General features: G+C 39.4%; 1 protein-coding gene across 2 annotated transcripts in view; it reads right to left on the bottom strand.

Annotated features, from left to right (window-relative positions):
* COPG2 (COPI coat complex subunit gamma 2) overlaps positions 1 to 22,968 on the bottom strand; it is a 40,333-nt gene that overhangs the window by 11,173 nt on the left and 6,192 nt on the right. For both annotated transcript variants that reach the window (XM_043965764.1, XM_043965763.1), the window contains exons 5-14: positions 19,962 to 20,041; positions 15,451 to 15,526; positions 11,498 to 11,590; positions 9,665 to 9,751; positions 6,731 to 6,888; positions 5,247 to 5,380; positions 4,589 to 4,656; positions 2,446 to 2,634; positions 1,449 to 1,544; positions 896 to 1,139 (exon numbers count right to left, since the gene is read on the bottom strand). In XM_043965764.1, coding sequence (XP_043821699.1) covers positions 896 to 1,139; positions 1,449 to 1,544; positions 2,446 to 2,634; positions 4,589 to 4,656; positions 5,247 to 5,380; positions 6,731 to 6,888; positions 9,665 to 9,751; positions 11,498 to 11,590; positions 15,451 to 15,526; positions 19,962 to 20,041 — 1,225 coding nt within the window. The remainder of the gene's footprint in view (positions 1 to 895; positions 1,140 to 1,448; positions 1,545 to 2,445; positions 2,635 to 4,588; positions 4,657 to 5,246; positions 5,381 to 6,730; positions 6,889 to 9,664; positions 9,752 to 11,497; positions 11,591 to 15,450; positions 15,527 to 19,961; positions 20,042 to 22,968) is intronic.

The raw sequence follows: 22,968 nt of genomic DNA, 5'->3' as shown, positions 1-22,968 counted from the left end.
TGAGCTTAGATAAAATAAAAAGCACAAGTCCTATTTATACAGCACTATAAGGTTTGCAAACCATTCTCCCCCTCCACCCCCCCCCATTATCCTATGAGGCAAGGGAAGTCTTCTGTGCAAATAGGAAACACAGATATTTAAGAAACATCATCTTTTGGATGTTTTCCTCACCTCTCTTTTTGCATACCCTAGTGAGAGACTTAAACACTGTTCTAAAACAACTAATTCTGAGGGTAGGACAAAAGTCTGACTTCTGTCTTACAACTGTGTATGTTTCTCGAAACAATGGCAAAGTCCTCTCATTTGTCTCAGGAGCTAAGAGTAACTCACATGCTATTCATTTGATTACCTGGGGTAGTCAATTCTTTACCAGGAAATCTAAGTGTATCTTATGTTAAACTTTTCAATATATATTAATAATATAAATACATATAATAATACATATTCTATATAAATATATAATATAATATAAATGATATTTATATAGGTCCCAAACACAATCTCATAACCTTTGGTGATATTAGTGATTTAAACTCATACTTCCAGGTAAAAAGCTACCCAACACAACTTTTAGAAATTCATCTGGAGGCAAAGTCTTAGGCTTCTGAAAAAATGACTTCATCATATAATTGCTATCTACCACCCCCAGAAGCCAAAGGCACTCCCCAACCTCCATTTGTGAAGTTGGATAGAAACCAAAATGGAAATTGGAGAGGTAAAGATCTGCACATCTGGAGCCTAACTTTGCTCCCAGAACCTCTCAGATTTGGACAATCTTGCTGCCCCCTTCACTGCACAATTACTTCTCCACCCACCACTTTGGGGGCAGGGATCAAGCAGCATATCAAAAGAATGAAAGTAGTAACAAAGCGAGGTCAGTTTTCATGTGACTCACCGGCCCTGACAGCCTCATTCTCCAGGACTACCCTATTGAAAATGAAACGAATATACTTGGAGGGAACAGGTGTCCGGGGCCCCTCTTTTCCCAACAAGTGGAGGATCTTGGTGGCCAGCACAGTGTGTTCACAGTCTTCAATGAACTCACAGAGGTGAGCCAGACCTGACTCCTTACTCTCAGGATTCTCTTCCACAATGCTGATTATGCAGTCTACAATGGCTCGCTTATACTTAAAGCCTCCCTGGCAGAAGAGAAAGGAAAACAATCAGATTTGCTAAAGTTAGTCCCTAGGGAACTACCTGTACCCTAAGGTTCATGCTTATAATATACCATTCTCATTTTCTCTTCCCTTTTAGAAAAGGACTAAATATGTATCACTCTAAATGTAAGTTTGATCACTGTAAGTAGCAGCCAGAACTAAGCAGAGCAATTTGGCAAAACAAGCTAGAGGTAGGAGAATCCTCTCTCTGCCTATAATATCACAGTGTCCCAAAGGAATGAACAGAAGTCAGCTGTTTTTAACTTCTTAACAAAGAAGTAATTCACCTACATCATCTCGTAGCATGTTGGAGAGAAAAGTCATCATGACGCTGTGCTTTCGAGGGTACTTCTGACACAGAGCGCTGATAGCTTGAACCACCACAACCTGCCAAGGGCCAAAGGGATAGAAAGGCATTTCCATAACTTGAGCCACTGCACACTTTTCCTTCTGAATACAAGCTGGAAGGGGGCTATGGTTTCCTAGGCTAAGAAAGTCTTGTAAATGCTTAGCCTCAGTATGTCAGATGTGTTAGCTTTGCTTTTTAATAAAAAAGTTACATGCCAATCATGGAGTTTACAAAGTTGGTCATTTTACACTTAATGGTCAAAAAACTGTTTTAAAGAAAAATGGGTAAGGAAACCAACCTTCCCTGACTGTAAACCCAACAAATTTATTTTCTTTTGTTTGTTAACATAAATATCAAAATGAGAAGATATCTTAAATTTTTGAAGAAATGCTGAAGAATAAAAAGATTTTTCCTAAAACATTAATGGAAGCATCAACTCCAGTAAAATATAAAAAAGCAAGCCTATGACATACTTAAATCTAATGAATTTCAAAAGAAACCAGAAGCATAAACTCTCCATCTTAATTCTGAGTTATATCCGAATCTTAATTATAAAAGGTTAACAAAACACTTATTTTTTGTCATAGCTGAGGAGAAATTCTAATTTCAAAAACCAAAAAGAATTCCCTAAGAGTCCCTCCTAGCTCTAAAACCAAATCTAACTGCATTCTAATTAAATTAAATCCAATGCATCTTATATGGGGAGAAAAAGATTCAACAAGAAAGAAATGTTTCCAAATAGCTAAGTCCACTAAAAATCTCATTAATTCCAACTTACACAAAGTCTCTGAAGACACAAGAATCATTTTTGTGTGGACACATCTTTTAAAAATAACACCAGAGATAATCAGTGCCACCATAATAAACTGATGAAACTAACAATAACATGGTAGTTGCAGAAACAGAATTGGAAACCCAAGCCAAGAGGACATATATTACTTTGAACTCGTCAGAGATCTCAGACACAAAAGATGAAATCTGCTTCATGAGCCTATCCACGCTGCTCTCACTTCCTGTTTTAAGGAGTGTGGTAATGGCCAGGGTGGCAATGCTGCGGTTTGAGTCTGTGATTAAGTTTTCTAGGTCCAGGTTGCAGGCTGTCACTGCAGACGGGTGCTTCATGGCCACCTGGAGCAAGGGCAAGAAAAGAAATAAACATCAAGCAAAATGGCCAAGTTGGTGTTTTGTTTTGTTTTTTTAAAGAAAGAAACAAAATTTTTTAAAAGGAAAGGTTAAGGCTTGTTTAAACTTGCTAGGATACAACTGAGCCTAGGCCCACACAGCTACTATTCTGAGTGGCTGACCTTCCTCCTTCCTGCTGTCCTGAACAAGCGATAGGGGAAAACCCTGCGAGGCAAAATAAGACAGTTATAATGTATTGACTTTATTGTGAAGCCACAGTTAGGCCAACTTTATGCAAGATGTTCAGTATTATTTATAAAGTTCATTTGGTTATGATATGAATGTAGCCTATCTTTTGGGAAGGTCCTAAATCTTTTATCAATATTTAACTTTTCAAATGTTAATTATGTCATCAACTCAATTATAAACTCTTTATGAATGAAGGTTCCCACTTTGTGCTTCTCTGAATCTAACATAGTTCCTAGAATACATTAATTGTGGTAGAAGGAATATCTACCAAGGTCCCTTGCCATGTAGATAAAACTTGTTCTTAAAAGCTACTGAAATGATCGTCTAGATTTAATAGTCTCAGGGGACTAAATGCTTGGGGGTATTTATCGATGTAGCTTCCTGGTCCCCTGAGTACACAAAAAGACCAGGGCATGAGGAACTCCAGCTGCTTCCTCAGGCTTCTGCCTGGTGGACCACTGGGGCAAGGCAGAGGAAGAGAAGCTGCAATTCTGTGAATCAAAGATATATCCTCACTGACTCTCCATTCCCTGCTATGGCTAGGTAAACCTTTTTTTTTCTTCTAAGAAATAAACTTCTGGAAGGCATCCCCATCTTTGCCAGGCCCCCAGGCTCACGACGTTGGTGTCACCCCAGACTATTCATTGTCACATTTTCCATATATCCAGTCCACTGCAGAATCCTGCCATTTCTACCATCTTCTACTTTCTGCTTACATAGGCACCACTCTAGTTCAGGTCCTCTTTGCCTCTCCTGGATTGCACCAACGGCCTTCTAACTAGGCTGCCTCAAATCTCTCCCAATTCTAATCCATCCTCCATACAGCTTCCAAAAGGGTTTTCTGACCCATGTCATTTCCCCTATACTCAAACTTCAGTGGGTTATTACCATAAGACCAAAAGTAAAGTCCTTTGGCCTCTTTCCTACAGGTCCAGTCTTCTTTTTTTTTTTTTTAAAGTGAGGCAATTGGGGTTAAGTGACTTGCCCCAGGTCACACAGCTAGTAAGTGTCAAGTGTCTGAGGCTGGATTTGAACTCAGGTCCTACTGACTCCAGGGCCAGTGCTCTATCTACTGCGCCACCTAGCTGCTCCAGGTCCAGTCTTCTTACACTTTACTACCTTCCCTCCCACCCCACCCCTCCACAATGGTCTAGCTTACGTCGGCCTACTTGCTATTCCTAGTACACAATCTCATGCCTTTGCACTGGCTCTCCCCTATGCCTGGAACACTCTCCTCATCTTTACCTCTTAGTTTCTCTGGTGTTGTTCTTTAAAACTCAGCTAAAACCCTACCTTCTTCCCAGAGCTTAGCACGGTGCCTGACATATAGCAAGCGCTTAGTGTTTATTGAATGGAATTACCTTTTCTTCACTTGGCTACATCCTGCTCTATGCCTAATGGAAGGATAATATCTATGTTATGCAAGCATATCCAAGAATATCAATACAAGGATGGCTTCCAATACAATTCCTACCTTGGGTAAGTTTAGGACAAATTTCATTATCCCCATTTACCAGATGGTAAGCTAGAAACCAAAAGATTCATACAAGGGCACGGAATAAACTACAAACTGTTGTGAAACCTAAATCTAAAAGTCCTACTCACCAGACTCTTCTAGCCAAAGATAACATGCACATCAAGTTCTCCATACCCTTTATTTCCAAGATTAAACACTGGAATGGACCACTGGGTAAAAATAAAGGAAAGTTACCTTGTTCAAGGTCCTCACAGCTGCGTATCTCAAGGCTGGCTTGGGAGAACTGCAAAAGAGCTGAAGAACTAAAAAAGAATTGCAAATATGAGGTCATTTATCTTAATAGTGACAGCTCAAAATAAGTATAAAAACAATTTCAGAACATATCTAGGGGAAAATCTGAACTCATCAACTCCAAGCCATATCTTAGTATGGATACAAAATAAGATGACACTCTCTTGCTAAGCTTAGAAAACTACCAAAAAAAAAAACAAAACCAAAAAAACCCCACCCACAAAAAACCAAACCAAACTACAAAGCAACAGGTGATTAAATTTACTCTACTACTAGTTTTATTTGTGTGGTTTTTTCTAAACTGAAAAGGTGAAAATATCTTAAGTTGACAAGGCACACAAAGGCATAACAGTAATTTCAGTTAGTTGCTCTCTAAATCTTTTTCGAAGTCTATATGTGGGAGATAGGCTAAACAGAGGAAGAAGTGTTCTGAATAAAATGCAAGTGAGGTTCACCATAGAGAGTAAACTTCCAACTTGAAGGCTGCATATACATTTAAGGGATGAAGATGCTATGAACCTGTCACACAGCTAACACAGCCTTGGACATAAAAATTCAGCAGCTTGTGTATTACATATTGCTGTCCAAATACTCAACAAACCTGAAACAGCAGGTGCCAGCTCCCTTGCAGTACAATTGGGGAGATGGATAATAGCTGAAGCAGCTTCATAGATAACCATTTCATGCTTGTTCCGTAAGCAGCTCTCAATGAAATCAAACAGTGGACTTTCATGGCTGGAAGGAAAACAGACCCATAATTAAACAAGTGGATTTAACAACAAAATGTTTAATCATGCAATCTATACCATGAAACAGGCAGCCCTCATTAGAGGAACTATGTTTTTAACTTACTAAAAAGTTAACTAAAATAAACAACTGAACTATCTACTGGGAAGGCTCATTTGCTTTACAGTCACGATCTCTCTCTATCTCCTCTCTTATTCTGTTTGGTATTATGTATAAATAGGATATCAACAACAAAGTCAGAAAATCTAAACCCTCCTCCAACACTTTGATCATTAAAATTTGCTACTCATTAAGGTGTTTTACTATGGAATTTCTGCATTCTTATGCCATGGTTTATAATTCATCACTAACTCTACACTGTAATGAGTTCTACTATAAATGAGAAAGAAATACCTCAAAGATTAATAAAAACATCGCAACTTCAGCATACTTTTGCAACACTTTCTAAAACCCAACTGGAAACTGTTGCTATAAAAATAGTTCTCTCTCCTTTTTTTTTTAAAATAAGGATAAAGAATAGAAAGAAACAAAAATTCCAGTTCTGCAACTCAGATAGGACCTGGAAAAAACAAAACCCTAATTCTCTCAAAGAATGGTGAACTGAGAAACCAGGAAGTCTGCAGTCTTCAAGTCCTCCAATCCAGTAGGTGGCAGTGCAACTCTGGCCTTCTCATTTCAACTTTCTGCGCTTCAGTTCTCTTACTGATGAGATCAGGCAGTTGGGGTAAAGCCTATGTAAGTTCTCTTAAAGCTTTTAATCCTATGGTCTTTAGTTTGTGATCCTTAAACACCTTTACTAATAACACGTTTGTTCATTACTAGCTTTAATATTCCAAGTGATTCCGTTAACATGGGTACTACCTTTACCAATGCAGACTGACGCATCCTCCACAGTGTCAATGAGTTGCTGTGGCCAACCTTCACTGCCCAAGAGCCAACCCTGTTGATGAACCTCTCTGATCGTAGCTAGGTATTTTCAGACAACAAACATATAATTGGACTTAGACCTGAACTTAGTCCAGCTAGGTAGGACCTATTAGTACTGGGACTCTACTGACATAACTTTCAAGAACTCATGGTCACCTTTATTTGTACACTAATAAAAAACAACCTGCACTAACCAATATTTCTTAAATAAGAATCCTGTTAAGTTTTTCAAATTCAGACAAAATGATGTCTATGTTACTTGGAAACTCCAGTTTCCTGTTACATGGAATTATTAAAGCAACTTGAAAACTAAAGGATATTTGAAGAAGACCCAAGACAGAAAACTAACTCAATGTGTATTATACTCAGCAGTTGAAATGAGCTCTGGTTCAGGTAGAGGCAGCAATTTACCTCTCCTCAGTTTCTTTCAGCAGGCGACTGGCGATTCGGATCAGCATGCAGTAAGCAAACTGGGACTTCAGCCCAGATTTGGTGAATTTATTTAACATCTTGGAAACGGCAAGGCGATCATTCTTTCTGAGATGGTACAGGACTCCCAAAGCATGATACTAGGAAGAATAACAAGGAAGAAAATGTAATGTGTTGAAAGGCAGACAGAAGCAGGACAAAACACAGTCAAAATCCTACCAAAATATGTTGCTTTTTATATGGTCACAGGGATCTAGATTAATGATGTCCTGACAAAAAGGTATAATATAGTTACTTTCAAGTAAGACTTCCTTTTTTCAATCAAATTCAAATCCAATCAAGGTGGAAGTATGTCTACATGGAACAACATGAGATTAAATGGGAAAAATCAATTTCCTTTCCCTACTACCCACCCTGTTCAGTCGGGTTCTAGTTCAATCTTGGCCTGCATGCAACACTGAAGTTTTAAGGGTGTTGTCCAGGTTGAAGACAACCTTAGGGGTTCCACATGACCTTGCAGAGCCCCAGGAACAAGTACCTTAGGAAGTTCTATGGTTAAACGAGAAGAAAAAGTTTCCTCTAGGGTGAATTTAATAACCTGGCTTCATCTGGAAGATACATTTCATAGAAAAGGTTTCCAAGAGTGGAAAGAACTGCTTACTTGGCTACAATCTGCTTCATTTAGGGCTATAGTAAGCAAAGGACATTTTTCCTGAAAGATATGTATTACTAGCCTATCTCCTCATACAACTTTCTTAAAAACAACAACAACAAAAAACAGAAGGTCTAACTATTTAACATATTTTATATTTCTAGCTTCATTTCTTCTAGGTATTTTTGTAGTCCTTTTTCTCTGAGGCTCTAACTAGGCTTGTTATGGATTACACTCTTCTGGATTTACACCTTGAGTTTATCTCAATCCACAGTCATTTTCTTTTTTTTTCTTGGGGGGGGGGGAAGCGGAGCGATGAGGGTTAAGTGACCTGCCCAGGGTCACACAGCTAGTAAGTGTCCAGGGTTTGAGGCCGGATTTGAACTCAGGTCCTCCTGAATCCAGGGCCAGTGCTTTATCCACTGTGCCACCTAGCTGCCCCAATCCACCGTCACCTTCAATGTGTTTGGCCTTTCTTCTGTTAAGTCATATCTCCTGAGCCTCAGCTTCTGGTTTGGGATCTTGTACTTGTATCAAGATTCTATTTCCTCCCATACTTTTTTTGATGGAGTGAGCAGGCTCTGCTTAGTCCAGGAAGAGTTAGCTAAGACTAATTTCTTCCTGCTGTAGAATTTCTAGATTTTGGTTCAATCTCCTGAGGGTTCAACATAGGTTTTGGCCTTGGCTCCTATTCTGTCTCCTTCCATTTGCATAAATATGAATTTGGAGTTGGTGCTATCCTTGCTGTGACCCTGACAGGTGTCCAAAAAGATGTCGGTTGTGCTGTCAGTAGGCATCCTGCAAGACCCCTGGGCTTTGTGCCTCTCAGAAGTGCTATACTACCTGGGCACTGGCCTACACACCTGCCTCCTGCTGTGGCCCGGGCAAAGGCTATCTAAGTCCTGAGCCATGTGCCTCTCCATGTCTCCTACTGCGAGTCCAGTTCTGCTCTTTGCCTTCACCCCTTCTGGCTTGTTTTAGCTCAAAGTCTCTGCACGACTCTGGCGATCTTTTTTGTCCAGTCATGAACTGGATGGAGGAACTGACAGTCACTTCTCCTTGCTTTTATCATTGTTCCTTCTGGTGCATTTCTAAAGCTTTACTGAGATGTTTGTGGGGGGGTCTGAATTACTATATGTCCTAAAACACGATCATTCTCCCACAATTCAGAAAGCCCAAATATGTAAAGAGAAGTAAAATATTTTCCAAATAAATAGGGTTCTTTACCATTAATACCTTAGGGTTACTTCTTTCAATAAAGGTAATCTAGTAAGTTTCAAAAGAAATAACTGTGGCCCAATTAGACCTCAACTCTATGGAGAAAAGTTTTGTATCAGCACAAGCAACCTACATATGTATTTTTTTTTTAATTTTTAATTTTTAAATTTTTTTTACATATAAGGTATTTTATTTTTTCCATTACATGTAAAGATAGTTCTCAACTTTTGTTTATACAAGCTTTACAATTTCAGATTTTTCTCCCTCCCTCCCTTCCCTCCCTCCCCCCTCCCCTAGACAGCAGGTAATCTGATATAGGTTATATCTATATATCTATATATCTATATACACCTACATATGTATTTTGATGGAGTAGCAAGGTGGAATGATTCTAATTCTTCCACGATAATTTCAAAATGTCACAGAATTAAGTAGTTTTCTTTAGAATGATTATAATGGTGATGACCAAGGTCTAAGATGTCTGGATCTGGCTCCCTTATAACACCAATGCTAAATTCTTCAGAAAAAAACAGCTGATACAGAATCACAGAATCTTAAGAGGTAGAAAAGACCCAAGGAGTGCATCTAATTTAATCTCTCAACAAATACATACAACATCCCGGAAAGATCATTCAATCTCTACTTAAATGACAGAAAGTCCAGGGCAGTGTAGCATATAACATAACATCAAATGGAAATTATGGTAATGCTTACTTTAAGAGTTCTCTAGAAGAAAGGAGCTTTAGAACTTCTAAACACCAAACAATTATGCCCTGAGTTGTCTAGCCTTATTGGGAACAAATCAAATCATTAAAATTCTATGCTGGGGGGCAGCTAGGTGGCGCAGTGGATAGAGCACCAGCCCTGGAGTCAGGAGTACCTGAGTTCAAATCCAGCCTCAGACACTTAACACTTACTAGCTGTGTGACCCTGGGCAAGTCACTTAACCCCAATTGCCTCACTAAAATAAATAAATAAAATGAAATTCTATGCTGAACGTATTATTACTCCCAGAATATATACTGAAAGGACTTAATGACAAGTACCTGCACCATGATATTATCACTCGAAGCAGCTTCTTGGGCTTCATTAATCCATCGTTTGACTACATCATAGCTTATCTTCATCATATGCTGAATACAAGAATTAAGAATGTTAAAAAAAGAATGATTCAATACACCTCAAAATCAATTATATATATATTACGTATACATGTATACATACACACACACACACACACATATATTTTGTATATAAAAAATATAGCAGAACTTTTTTGTAATAGCATAGAACTGCACACAAAGTAAATGACCCAGGCAATGGCTAAACAACTTGTAGTATAAAAGCTTAATGTACTGTACCATGAGAAATTATGACTGGAAAATAGAGAGAGAAGCTTGGGAAGACTTCTATCAACTGTTGCCAAGTAAGCAGAACCAGGAGAATAATATACACAGAGGTGACAATAGTACATATATAAGGAACAAAAACCTCTTAACACTGTGTAATGAGAATGACAAGGCTGACTCAGAGAAGAGAGATGAAAAGGGAACTATGGGTACAAATCACCACATCAATGGTCAGCCCGAGTTGATGGGCTGGTTGGTTTTGCTGAATTGCTTTTATTTCCCAGGTTTTGTTTTGTTTTTGAGGCAGGGATATACTTGGAAATGGAATTAATATAAAAAAAACAAAAGATCTCAATAATTAAAGAATCATAATTGATCACTGAACTTGGAGGAGCATTACTGGTCTTGGAAATTTATTAGGAAATTTTGCTCTCGAAAAGAAAAAAAGTCTACAATTCATGAACTGGCTTCAGATGTTCAATCTACAGCATAAACCAACTTCCAAGAGACCTCCTTCCTGAAAAATCCTTGAAGGATTCAGGATTTAAGTCCTCTATCTACATCACCCCTGCTACCTGAATGGACTTTCCTTTCCTTCCACCCCACCTAAGGTCTGTTCTTACAAACCTCGAGAGAACAGAGATGTTTGCAAATGTGATTTTGGGGGTGACACATCTGGCCATATGATGATTTAATTTATTCTATTCCTTCATAAATTAGTTTGGGATATGGGAGGCAAGTCATCTGGCCAAAAGCACAAAAAAGTCCCCTTGCACAAAATTATCTGCTCCATACATTCCAGTAGGTGGAGATACATTTTAGGGACAAGCTTCTCTCTGAGAAGACAAAATAACCCCAGAGGCATTGGGCATATACGCCCAGGGCCAGCTGCCTCGTTTAGCTAAATTGCATTTTCCCAGTGAATGAGAATTTGAAGGGGGGAAGGAGCAGAGAAGTTATTTTCAGAGAATACAGGCCTGCCTGGATGAGATGAGAGGTTTGGGGTGGTCCAAGGGCAATATGAGGGTGCTGGGTACCTGCGGGACACAAGGAAGTGGGAGATACATACAGAGAGGGAAAAGGACAAAGAAGAAGAAATAAGTGCTTGTGAGGAGGCAGGAGAGGGTGAAAAACTGGTCAGCCGACTTTCGGATGATCTTCATTTCCTCCCTCTCCATCTTTGCTACATATTCCCTGCTTATTATCTTCCTAACTCAGAGGGACCTAAGGCCTACAGACAGCACAGTAATTGTTCAAATCTTTTTTGATACAACTAAGAGTGCTTGGGAAAAACAACAACATATTTTTGTACTTATTAAAAGTAAATATTGGGGCAGCTAGGTGGTGCAGTGGATAGAGCACCGGCCCTGGAGTCAGGAGTACCTGAGTTCAAATGCGGCCTCACCAAACAAAACCAAAAGAAAAAAAACAAGCAAATATTACTCAGGAGAGAGAATCACAAGGACACCTTGTTTCAGTAACTACAAACTGTTCTATAAATAGTAAGTACACTGCTATTTCTCTACTTACCAAAGAAGACACCAATGCTGAACTGGATACACTTGGGACTTTATCCACGATGGCTTGCTTCATGTATCTTTCTATGGCCTGCAACATTGTTCCCTAATGCGTTTTGGAAAAAGTAAACACAGTTCATTTTTGGAATCAAGTCTTCATCTGGAAACCAATCTCTGGGTCACAGTACTGAATTCGTTTGAAGTGCAGTGGGAATAAGCTTCAGGGAAGTACACACACACAGAATTATAGTAAATAAGGCTTTAGTTCAATCCAAGGAATAATTCTCTAAAAATTGAAGCCAATAATGGAATGAGTTAACTCAGAGCAGTAAGCTTCCCTGTCACTGCAAATGTTCAAGTAGATCCTGTAGTTAAGCTGCCTGAATTGGGTAAGAACATGGGCTCTATGGTTCCTTCCAACTCTGTAAGGAGAACTTCCTATTTATCTCGTTCCAAAAAGGATCTTAGAAGTTAAAATTTAGTTACATCATTTTTACTTACCTCAAGGGGATGTGAAACAGACTCAAAGCAGAAAGAGAAGCGAGGGAAAGAGGAAGACCCCTGAGTATCCCAGCTATCTCCAAAGAGTCATGTTCCCAAGTTATTTACTGATGCTGCGGGCTCCCCCTTGGCACCATGGTCAATCTTATTTAACACATAATTATTAACATTCTGAGGCATCTTATGCCTAGCTTTCTAGAATGAGGCAGGGGGCTTGAGGGGTATAAGAAGTAATATCTGACTGTCTGACGTGGGAAAAGTCAGAAAAAAACTAAACAGCAAATTTCTGTGCTACTGCAGATTATGACATTACAATGAGCAGCATTTATCCACAAGAACTGAAAAGATTATACTATATTTAGTATCCTGTTTAAGAAGACAAGGGAATTTATAATACATTTTAGAAAGATTTAAATCCAAAATGATTTTGTAAAAAAAGTCTGATGCCTGAAGTTTTAATTACACAGAAAATTAATTTACATCAACTAGCCCATTCTTTCAATTGACATTGTACATAAATGAGTTACTATAGACCATATAATAATGTTTCCTTGACAACAAAGCCTTTTTTTGGGGGGTGGGGCAATGAGGGTTAAGTGACTTTCCCAGGGTCACACAGCTAGTAAGTCTCAAGTATCTGATGCCGGATTTGAACTCAGGTTCTTCTGAATCTAGGGCCAGTGCTTTATCCATTGTGCCACCCAGCTGCCCCCAACAAAACCTCTTAAAATAAAATTCCTTTGAGTCATAGTTAATCTAGATATAGAATGAACTGGGGAGAATTCTAGTCTCCTCAGTGTTAGTGAGTGAAGAGTCACTGTCTCAAGTATAGCAATCCAGTGAGTGAAAGGTTGCTCTCCTGAGGTGGAAAAGGAATCAGTCCACTCTCACCATGGGCGTATGTAGCCTCCATGATATAGGTAGAGGAGAATGGAGAGTACAAGACTTGTCTGAACTGATGCAGAACAAAATGAACATTATCAGAATAATTTGTAAGATGACCACAATAATTAATGTAAAGGAAAACAACTTGGAAAAACTACAGGCCCATAATTTTGACCTCAGAAGACAGACGCTACATACGCTACCCAACCTTTCACACAGAGGTGGTGAACTAGAGATGTAGAACAAACTATCCATTTTCAGACATGGCCAATGTTTTGAACGGTTTACAAGAGACGGCTTCTATTTCATGGGGTTAGTAGACCGTGATAGAGATGTCCCTACTCCTCCAAAAGAAGAAAATGGTATCAATAAAACATTAAAAAACACACAGAAAAAAACCAAAACATAAAGTTCAGAAAGTGACACAAACAGGACAATTTTGTCACTGTATTCTTTAATGTATTTTTTTTTCTTTTTTTTTTGCAGGGCACTGGGGGTTAAGTGACTTGCCCAGGGTCACACAGCCAGTAAGTGTCAAGCCTTTGAGGCTGGATTTGAACTCAGGTCCTCCTGAATCCAAGGCTGTTGCTTTATCCACTGAGCCACCCAGCTGCCCCCAATTTAATGTATTTCTTAAAAGACTGTAAGAGAAGTTCATGGTTTCATATACAACCCATTTTTGGGTCTTTGTATAATGAAATGTTAGTGTTAATTGATACTTAAGTTCATATAAAAAGTTTAAATTTAAAACAAGGTGGGAGTGATAGAGTATCGCAACCCTCTACATTTTGTGGGGAAGATGAATGGTAGGTGCAATAAAGAGAGCTTCTATCCCCTAAGTCTCCCATACAATTTCTAGCTTTGGGAAGGAAGTTTCTAACAATGAAATTTTAAAAGAATTAGACTCTTAAGAATTTGCTTTTATATAGTTATTCTTATATATGAATCTCTTTAATGACTCAAAAGGGATTATTACATTCCCTACTTATGGACTGGATTTTTTCTACGTACTACAAGGTATGCACAGTATATGCTGAACACAAATTTCATAATAGTTTAGTATAGGAAGAAATACATTATCAAAGAAAAACCATCTGGTTAACATCCAAGGGCCATATCCCAAGTCAGGGAAACTTGCCACCTGGTAGGAGGATGGACTTTAGACAAGATGGGAAAGACATAATCCCAAAGCTAAACAGGAGTCTGCCCTGGTTGTTAGAGGCAACATTCATAACTGCTAAGAAAATTCTAAGGTATTTCTTAATGACATGTAGTTATTCTTTAATCAATGTATGCAGTTTGAAAGTTCTTATCTTTTCTATAAAAAGAAAAGCTAATATTTAAATCCTAAGTAAATAATAGCAGCAATAAAAATAATCAAGCTGTTAAGTTTATTATTCTAGGACTTATATTTTCTGTTGTTATCATTTAGTCATGTTCAACTCTCTGTGACCCCATTTGGGGGTTTCTTGGCAAAGATACTGGAGTGGTTTGCCATTTCCTTCTCCAGCTCATTTTACAGATGAGGAAACTGAGGCAAACAGTGACTTGCCCAGGGTCACACAGCTAGTAAGTGTCTGAGGCCAGATTTGAACTCAGAGAGATGAGACTTCCTGACTCGAGGCATGGCTCTTTATCCACTGTGCCACCTAGCAGCCCAGATCTATACTTCCCTGAACCTTATTCCCACTGCACTTCAAACCAATTCAGTACTGTGACTTTATTCTAACTTGAACACTCAAGAGGACAAGTCGACACCATATTGATTCAAATATAGGCCATATTGGCCAAATTAGATCACTAGCTGCAGCCCAGTCTCCTCCATACCATATCTCTACAAATTTGATGTTTATGAACTGAGTGCAGTCTATGATTATTATTTTTCAGTGTATACCTCTGTCTAAACTTTTTCCTTTTAAGGCAGAGGTATGCCCTATAGTCAGTAGACCAATATGGTAACTACAAAGCCAAGGTAAATGAAGAGGATGATTTTTTAAAAATAGGGACAAAGTGGGAAGCTAGGTGGCACAGTGGGTAAAGCACCGGCCCTGGATTCAGGAGTTCCTGAGTTCAAATCCAGCCTCAGACACTTGACAGTAGCTGTGTGACCCTGGGCAAGTCACTTAACCCCCATTGCCCTGCAAAAAAAAAAAAAGGGACAAACAAGTGACACTACAAGCACCTGTGCTATGCATGTATGCACGCATGTATCTATGTATGTCTATATATGTATATACATGTATGCACGTGTATATATGTATTAGACATTTATAAGCACATACTGTCAACTGTTAAAATATATATTTCTTCTTCTTTTTTTTTTTGGTGGGGCAATGGGGGTTAAATGACTTGCCCAGGGTCACACAGCTAGTAAGTGTTAAGTGTCTGAGGCTGGATTTGAACTCAGGTCCTCCTGAATCCAGGGCCAGTGCTCTATCCACTGCACCACCTAGCCGCCCCCAAAAATATTTCTTCTTAAGGAAACATCAGAGGAAGAGTCCTACAAAAATTAAAAACTGTCCTCAGGGCAACATTTAAGAATACAGGATTTTCCTATGACACCACAATAATAGAACTTACATCAGTGATTCTGCAGAGAGCCCTGATGGCTGGGCCTCGGTACACATCCTCCTTCCCAGTCATGTCTTTGGTCAGACTAGAAAAATTAAAATGAATTAATATGCTATTAATCATGGTCATATTCACTCCACCACAGACTCCTGCTTGGTTAGTTTTCAGTGACAGTCCCCACTTTTAGTCTAATACTGAAAAGAAATTAAGACAAACAACAACAACAACAAATAGGCCATGGAAAACAGGATTCCTCATGAAAGCTCATACACTCTTTTTGGTCCAAGTCTATTTCCTAACCTATTTGCAAACAAGGTTCTCTTTTATGTAGTGTACCATTTCAACTAAAGTATTTTCAAGTACATCTATTACCAACTATACATAATTATTTACCTTCACCATGGAGCCAATTGACTCTAGCAGATGAACAAAAAAGAAAAGGGAAGAAGGAAAAAAAGAAAAAAGGAAGAGAAGTTTCAAGGTAGATTAGAGAGCAGGGGCAGAGAGAAAAGAAATTTTTTCCCAGTCACTTTTATGGATCGCCTTTGCTACCCTAGGCATTCAGATCTCAAGATTATGGAAGCTAAACCACTTTACATCTCTCTTTTGTTACCTTGACTCTTCAGAACAAGATTATTTATGGAGAGAAGGGTTTGGGACAGAGCCAAAGAGCTTCCTTTTTTTTCAGGTCCCATTTTCCAGAGTAAAGCCTGTGACCCTGGTATAACTCTGGAGGGCTCTCTTAAGACATAGGATTTTTGAAAGGGAGGGGACATGGCCCACCTTAGGCAAAATTTCAAGCTGGCCAAGTATGTGACTGACTCCCCACTCTCTCTGTCCCTCTTCTATCCCCCGGTATTTAATCTCCTACTTTCCCTGTGCCTTCATGATGCCTTAAATCTCCCAACTACAGCTATCCATTCAAGAATTCCTTTCCTGCTGTGTTCCATGTCCCAAAATCCTAACTTTTCCACCTCTTCAAAATTTGTTTTCATTAATTAACATATTCATCCCACCTAAAAAAAAAAGCGCAGCAGAGTTTGGTGTATAACTACATCAGACTCAGCAAGAGAGAGGGAAAGGGATAGCTAAGAGGGAGGATGTTATTGGGGAGAGACTAGTCACAAGCAAAATGAACTTCCTGATCCTGAAGGAAGAATGAAAAAGATGGAAAAAAGAACAGAACTATAATCTAAGGAAGTGCTCTAAATTTCCTCTCATACAATTGAGAAATAGGTGAAAAATTGTGTTGTACGTAATGGAATATTTTTGTGCTGTAAGAAATGACAAAAGAGACAACTTCAGAGAATCTTTGATGGTATAAGCTGATGCAGAGTAATATAAGCAGAACCAAGAGAACAATTTGTAGGAGGACAATATGGTAAATAAAAAAACAACTTTGAAAGACTAATTGACCTAAGCAACCAAACATGTCAGAAGGTCTATGATGAAACTTTTTTTTAAACAAACATTTATTTTATTTTTCCAGTTACATGTAAAGGTAGTTTTCAAAATTCATTTTCATAAGATTTAGAGTTCCAAATTTTTCTCCCTCCCTCCTCCACAAGACAGCAACCAATCTGATATAGGTTATATATGTACAATTCACAAATGCTTTTATTTTTTTTAGTCTGTGTTCAATCAATATCAGTTCTTTCTCTGGGAGTGGATAGTATGCTTCATCATTAGTCCCTTGGGATTGTCTTGGATCATTATATTGCTGAGAGTAGTTAAGTCATTCACAATTGTTCATAGAACAATACTGCTGTCACTGTACAATGTCCTCCTGGTTCTGCTCACTTCACTGCTCATGAGTCTCTCCAGGTTTTTCTGAAGTCATCCTGCTTGTCATTTCTTATAGCATAATAATATTCCATTGCAATCATATACCACAGCTTGTCCAGTCATTCCCCAATTGATGGACATTCCTTTGATTTCCAATTCTTAGCCACCACAAAGAGTTGCTATAAATATTTTTTGTATGATTCCCCCCCCCTCCCCGCCCTTTTCTCTTTTTCACAATTACTATTGTTAACTGGATGAAACATATTCTTGACCTAACAAAACAGTGATGGACACATGGTGTAGAGACATGCAGTTCTGGACATAGGCACTGTGAGGATTTGTTTTTACTGAACCATGTGGATATGTTACAAAGATCTTTTTTTCCCTCCTTCCTTACTCTTTGTTGATAGAGGGGAGGGAGAAAGAAAGTTAGCCATAGTGATGTAAAAGAAAGAGGGCCATTCAAACATTTTTTTAAAATGTGCAGAAGATGTTTAGAAGGAAGCACTGATAAGCAGGACAGTCTTTGTTTTGTTTTGTTTTTTGGGTTTTTTTGGTGAAGTAATTGAGTTTAAGTGACTTGCCCAGGTTCACATAGCTAGTAAGTGTCAAGTGTCTGAGGTCACATTTGAACTCAGGTCCTCCTGACTCCAGGGCCGGTGCTCTATCCACTGTGCCACCTAGCTGCCTTTTGTTTTGTTTTGTTTTGCTTTTTGTTTAGCAGGACAGTCTTAAATGTGTAGAATATATGAGTTTTTTAAAAGTAATATGAAATGCAGATTCATGGTTTCATAAAGAATACTCTTTTTGCTGTGTATATGGAAATGCTTTTTTTTTGGGGGGGGGGATTTAAGTTGAGAAAAAAAAGATAATAGAAAAGGAAGTGGCTAATGCTCATTCTACTTTTCCTTGTCTGTCTTAAGCCTTGGAACCATACATACTGTCTGCCAGTACCCTCCAAAAAGTACCCTCATCACTTAGGGGAGCTGATTCCCAAAATTCTCAAGTTATCTCCTGCCAAAGAACTAGATACTAGATAGGTCTCACTACATGGATCCCCATAGCTTATAAATTAGGTCTTTTTTCTTGTTTTTTTTTGTTTGGGAAATGAGGGTTAAGTGACTTGCCCAAGGTCACACAGCTAGTAAGTGTCAAGTGTTTGAGGTCACATTTGAACTCAGGTCCTCCTGACTCCAGGGCCAGTGCTCTATCCACTGCACCACCTAGCTGCCCTCTATATAAATTAGGTCTTTAAAGAAACCTCAGCATCCTCCTGCCCCATCAAATTTTCTTTCCCTTGATGCCAGCTGACTCCACAAATGCTCTCTTGATCCCAGCCCATAAAACCCTTCTTAGGTCAGCCCAATCTTCTAAAAACTGGATAGACTTACTGGGTAATGTTGGTTCCATCTATCTGCCCCAGGTCATTGTTCAGCATTTTTTGTACTAGCCCTGGTGGGTCCCACCAGATCATAGTTTTGGCTTTTGGGAACTGAGGTGCCCTTCTCTTTCCCCTCCCTACCCCTTCACCATGAAGCCACTTTATTAGTTTATACAATGCCAAAAAAAAAAAAAGCAAAAGCTGCAAAGGCACCAACAGTAAAAGAAGAGACCAGAATTGCAAGGATCTCAGAGGCTATTTAGTCAAACCCATATCTGAATACGAATTCCTTCTAAGGTCCCTTCAAACTCTCATTCTATGATTCTCCAAAGTGGTCATCCAGCCTTTGCTCAAAAACATTTAATAACGGAAACCTGATCTCCTGAGACAACCAGATGAAACCAGCTTTTTTACAGCTTCCACCCATTGTACTTATACTTAGTTCTGCCCCCTGGGACCAAAATAAGCCCAATAATCCCCTTTTCACTAAAAAATTTGAAGAGAGGTATCGTATCTCTACCAAAACTCTTCATCTGATCCCGATGTGTATGATATATAAAGGTTCTTCACCACCCTGGTTGTCCTTGTGTAGACATTCACAATTTATCAGTGTCTGCTTGCCATTCTCACATTTCAGGAAGATTGATTTTATATCTATATCTATATCTAGAAACTAAACCAGAGGACAGATATGCCTAGAGATAAGCGGAACCAGATTGGATTGAACTAGCTTTGGGACCTCCACCCTTCATTCTGATCTCCCTTACCCCCGGGGAGATAACTTTGGGTGTGGCTGCAACCTTTGTGTCCAGAAGAGAGAGATGGCTAGAGAGATGCGTAGCCACCCCTTACCCAATTCCTCTAGCCACCACCAGTGGGGGATGGTCCTCCCTCACTAAAGGAACTTTCCACAGTCAAATGGTCACACCACCCCGCATCAGTCCTCTATAAAAGTACCTGCCAGTTTCCTGCTCGAGGAGATTGGTACCTCAGAGCCACGTGCTTTGTACCTTTCTCCCCAAGAGAAGTCCAAGGATTTCTCTTGGTTTCCCTTCCCTTCCCTTCCCCCCCTCTTCCCTTCCCTTGTCCCTAAATAAAATACCATCTTATTCTAACTGCTTTTGTGTGCAAGAGGGTATAATTCTTTAAAGAGGAATTCCTAAGAACCCCAACCCCTAAACCCAAACCCCCTACCCCATTTTCCCCCATAACAGATATAGATAGATAGATATAAACACACACACACACATACATATATATCTCTATTACTTCTCTAACAGTCAAAATGTAAAACTAATTATTCTTCCACTAGTACATAATAAACCCCACTTAGGTTTCTTCACCGTCACCATACCTGCTTGTGACAATGATCACATCCTCAGAGATATTGGCCATTTCTTTGATGGTGAGGTAGCACATTCTTCTCAATGTTTGCTGGGAAAAATCATTTGTGAAAGGCAACATGTTATTGCTAAGGATGTTATTACACAAGTCACACAAATTAAAGTTCTGCTGGGGATTTGTTTAAGTGATTTTTCATCAGGTTCCCATGACAAAAGTCCCTGGGTGCTTATATGATGGAAAATAAAACATCTAAATAAGAACTCATGTCACCTCTTAAAAGCAAACAAATTCTGTGCCAGCATAGCCCTTATCATCTGGAAGAATGTGGAAAAAATGCTACCATTTATCCAGATAATTCCAAATATCAGGATGTTTGGCTTCAGAGAAAGTCAACTAAGATTCCAGTCCGTTTCATAAGGATAATGAATTAACAAAGATAAGAACTTCCTTCCCCACACCCAACCACCCAGAGGAAGCCTATGTCACTAAAATTGCAACAAATGAATCTACAAATGAATAGAGGCCTAGAGTGATTAAAAAGGTAGATAAAGCCTAAAGTGCAGAGGGTTTTGAGATTAAGATGACAGAGATTTAATTCAAGATTACACTAAAAGAATATAAACAATAAACTAAAGCTGCCAAGGCTAAACAATCAAGAACTAGGGTATTTTTTTCTCTATTTTCACTTCACTGAAGCAAGGACATTTCTTCTAGATGCCTAGTTCTTTTATTAAAAAAAAAAAATCAATATTTATTTGAGTGTCTTGACACATTCAAATTAACCTTATATTTTAAATTAAGCACTAAGAAGACTATAAGAAACTTTTTCCTAAGTAGCTCTCACTGGGTCTTTATGCCCACTACTGTGGGCAGCATACAGAAGCCTAAATTCCTCTAGCCTAGCCATTCTTTTTTGTTTATTTGTTTTGTGGGGCAATGAGGATTAAATGACTTGCCCAGGGTCACACAGCTAGTAAGTGTCAAGTGACTGAGGTTGGATTTGAACTTAGGTTCTCCTGAATCCAGGGCCAGTGTTTTATCCACTCTAGCTGCCCCTTAGCCTGGCCATTCTTATGAGCCAGGTAGGCCTTGCTTTTTTGGTTTACTGTACTTTACTATTTAATACTTGGATATCTATCTTCAACCCTGCTCACTCCCTTTGGCTTGAGTGCAGCTGTCCCTGCCTGTCCTCACACTCCCCACTGCCACTAGACTGGCTTTTGACACTAATGATGACAGCCCACTGCCACAACAGTGAAATCACCAGTGAACATCTCAGGGACCTTAGCAGTCATCTAGTCCACCCCCCAGCTGGAAAGGAATCCCACTATAACATAGCCAACAATCATTCACCCGCCTCGGCCTGAAGACTTCTAAGGGGGGGGCACTTGGCACCTCCCAATGCAGCCCATTCCACTTTGGGAAAGCTATTCTTGACATCAAGGCTACACTGGCCTCTCTGTAATGTTATGGGCCCACAGCACCCTAGAAGTTCTCTGGAGCACATCAAAGAACCTTCTCCCAGAGAAGCTAAACCAGAGGACAGACCAGCCTAGAGAGATATGATTAGGTGTGGCTGCTGCCCTTGGTGTCCTGAGAAGAAAGATGGCTTGAGAGATCCGCAGCCACCCCTCACCCAACTCCTCCAGCCACCACCAGTGGGGAATGGTCCTCCCTCACTAAGGGAACATTCCACAGTCAGATGGCCACCCCCATCAGTCCTCTATAAAAGTACCTGCCGGTCTCTTGCTCAAGGAGATTGGTATCTCAGAGCCATGCTCTGTGCCATGCCTTCTCCCCATGAGAAGTCCAATGATTTCTCTCTTGGTTTCCCTTCCCTTCCCTTTCCTTGCCCCTAAATAAACTACTATCATATTCTATTGCTTTTGTGTACAAGAGAGTGTAATTCTTTAAAGAGGAATTCCCCCTACCCCTATCCCAACCCACTACCCCATTTTCCCCACAACGGTAACTTCTACCATGCAATTCCTGGTTCTGCCCCCTGCGACCACACAAAACAAATCTCATTTCTCTTTCATGTTACAGTCCTTACAATATTCGAACCCAGCTATCATGTCCACCCTGAATCTTCTCTCCTTCAGGCTCAACCTACCCAGTTCCTTCAACTGAACCTTATATGACATGAATGCAAGACCCTTCATTGTCCTGGCTGCTCCCCAGGTTATCAATGTCCTTCTTAGACAGTAGCCCCCAGAGCAGAACATTATACTCCTGATGAGGGCACTATAGAGGGACTATTACCCCCTTATTCCTAGAAGCACTTAACACAGCCCAAGTTCACAGTAGCTTATTGGCTTTAGCGGTTGCCATAGCACAAGGATGACTTACATTGAACTGGTAGTAGTACATACACTATTCCCAACATATCTTTCAGACAAAATGCTAGCTAACCATCTTCGCCATCCTGTACTTGTGAAACTGATTTCTGAACTCAACATTTTTTTTATCCACACTGAATTTCATCTTATTAGATTTAGCCCAAGAACTTTTTGGATTTTAATTCTGCTGCTATCCCTATTGGCTTAGGATCATCTGCAATTTTTATAAGCATGCTCTCCATGTCTTTATCCAAGTAACTTATTAAAAATATTCGATAGCACAGAGCCAAGAAGAGATTCCTAGCGGACTCCACTGGAAACCTCTTACCACTTGCCAGTGAATTATTAACAATCATTCTTTAAGTCTAGCCATTCAACCAGTTCTAAATTCATCTACCTTGTATTATTGTCAAGACAGACTGGCACGTGAAGCTGATGGCAATCAGTGAATGAGGCAAAATCAGCAGGGGCAAGTAAGGAGTCAAAATCAAGGGATAAGGCAGAGAATGAGATTAGAAAATGAATCAGGGCTCCTAGGAGGTAGTACAAAATTCTCCAACCTACTTATTTCCTGCAAGAATTATTATACATTTGAATTAATCCTAGTCCTTTGGAATCTGAATAAGATTATCTACTGAGATATAAGTGGAGACATTTTATACAAATCATGTTGAACAA

Source organism: Dromiciops gliroides, chromosome 5 (genome assembly GCF_019393635.1).
Source record: "Dromiciops gliroides isolate mDroGli1 chromosome 5, mDroGli1.pri, whole genome shotgun sequence".
Classification (NCBI taxonomy): Eukaryota; Metazoa; Chordata; class Mammalia; order Microbiotheria; family Microbiotheriidae; genus Dromiciops; species Dromiciops gliroides.
The sequence above is the reverse complement of the archived record's forward strand: the minus strand, read 5'-3'. Positions and strand labels throughout refer to the sequence as shown.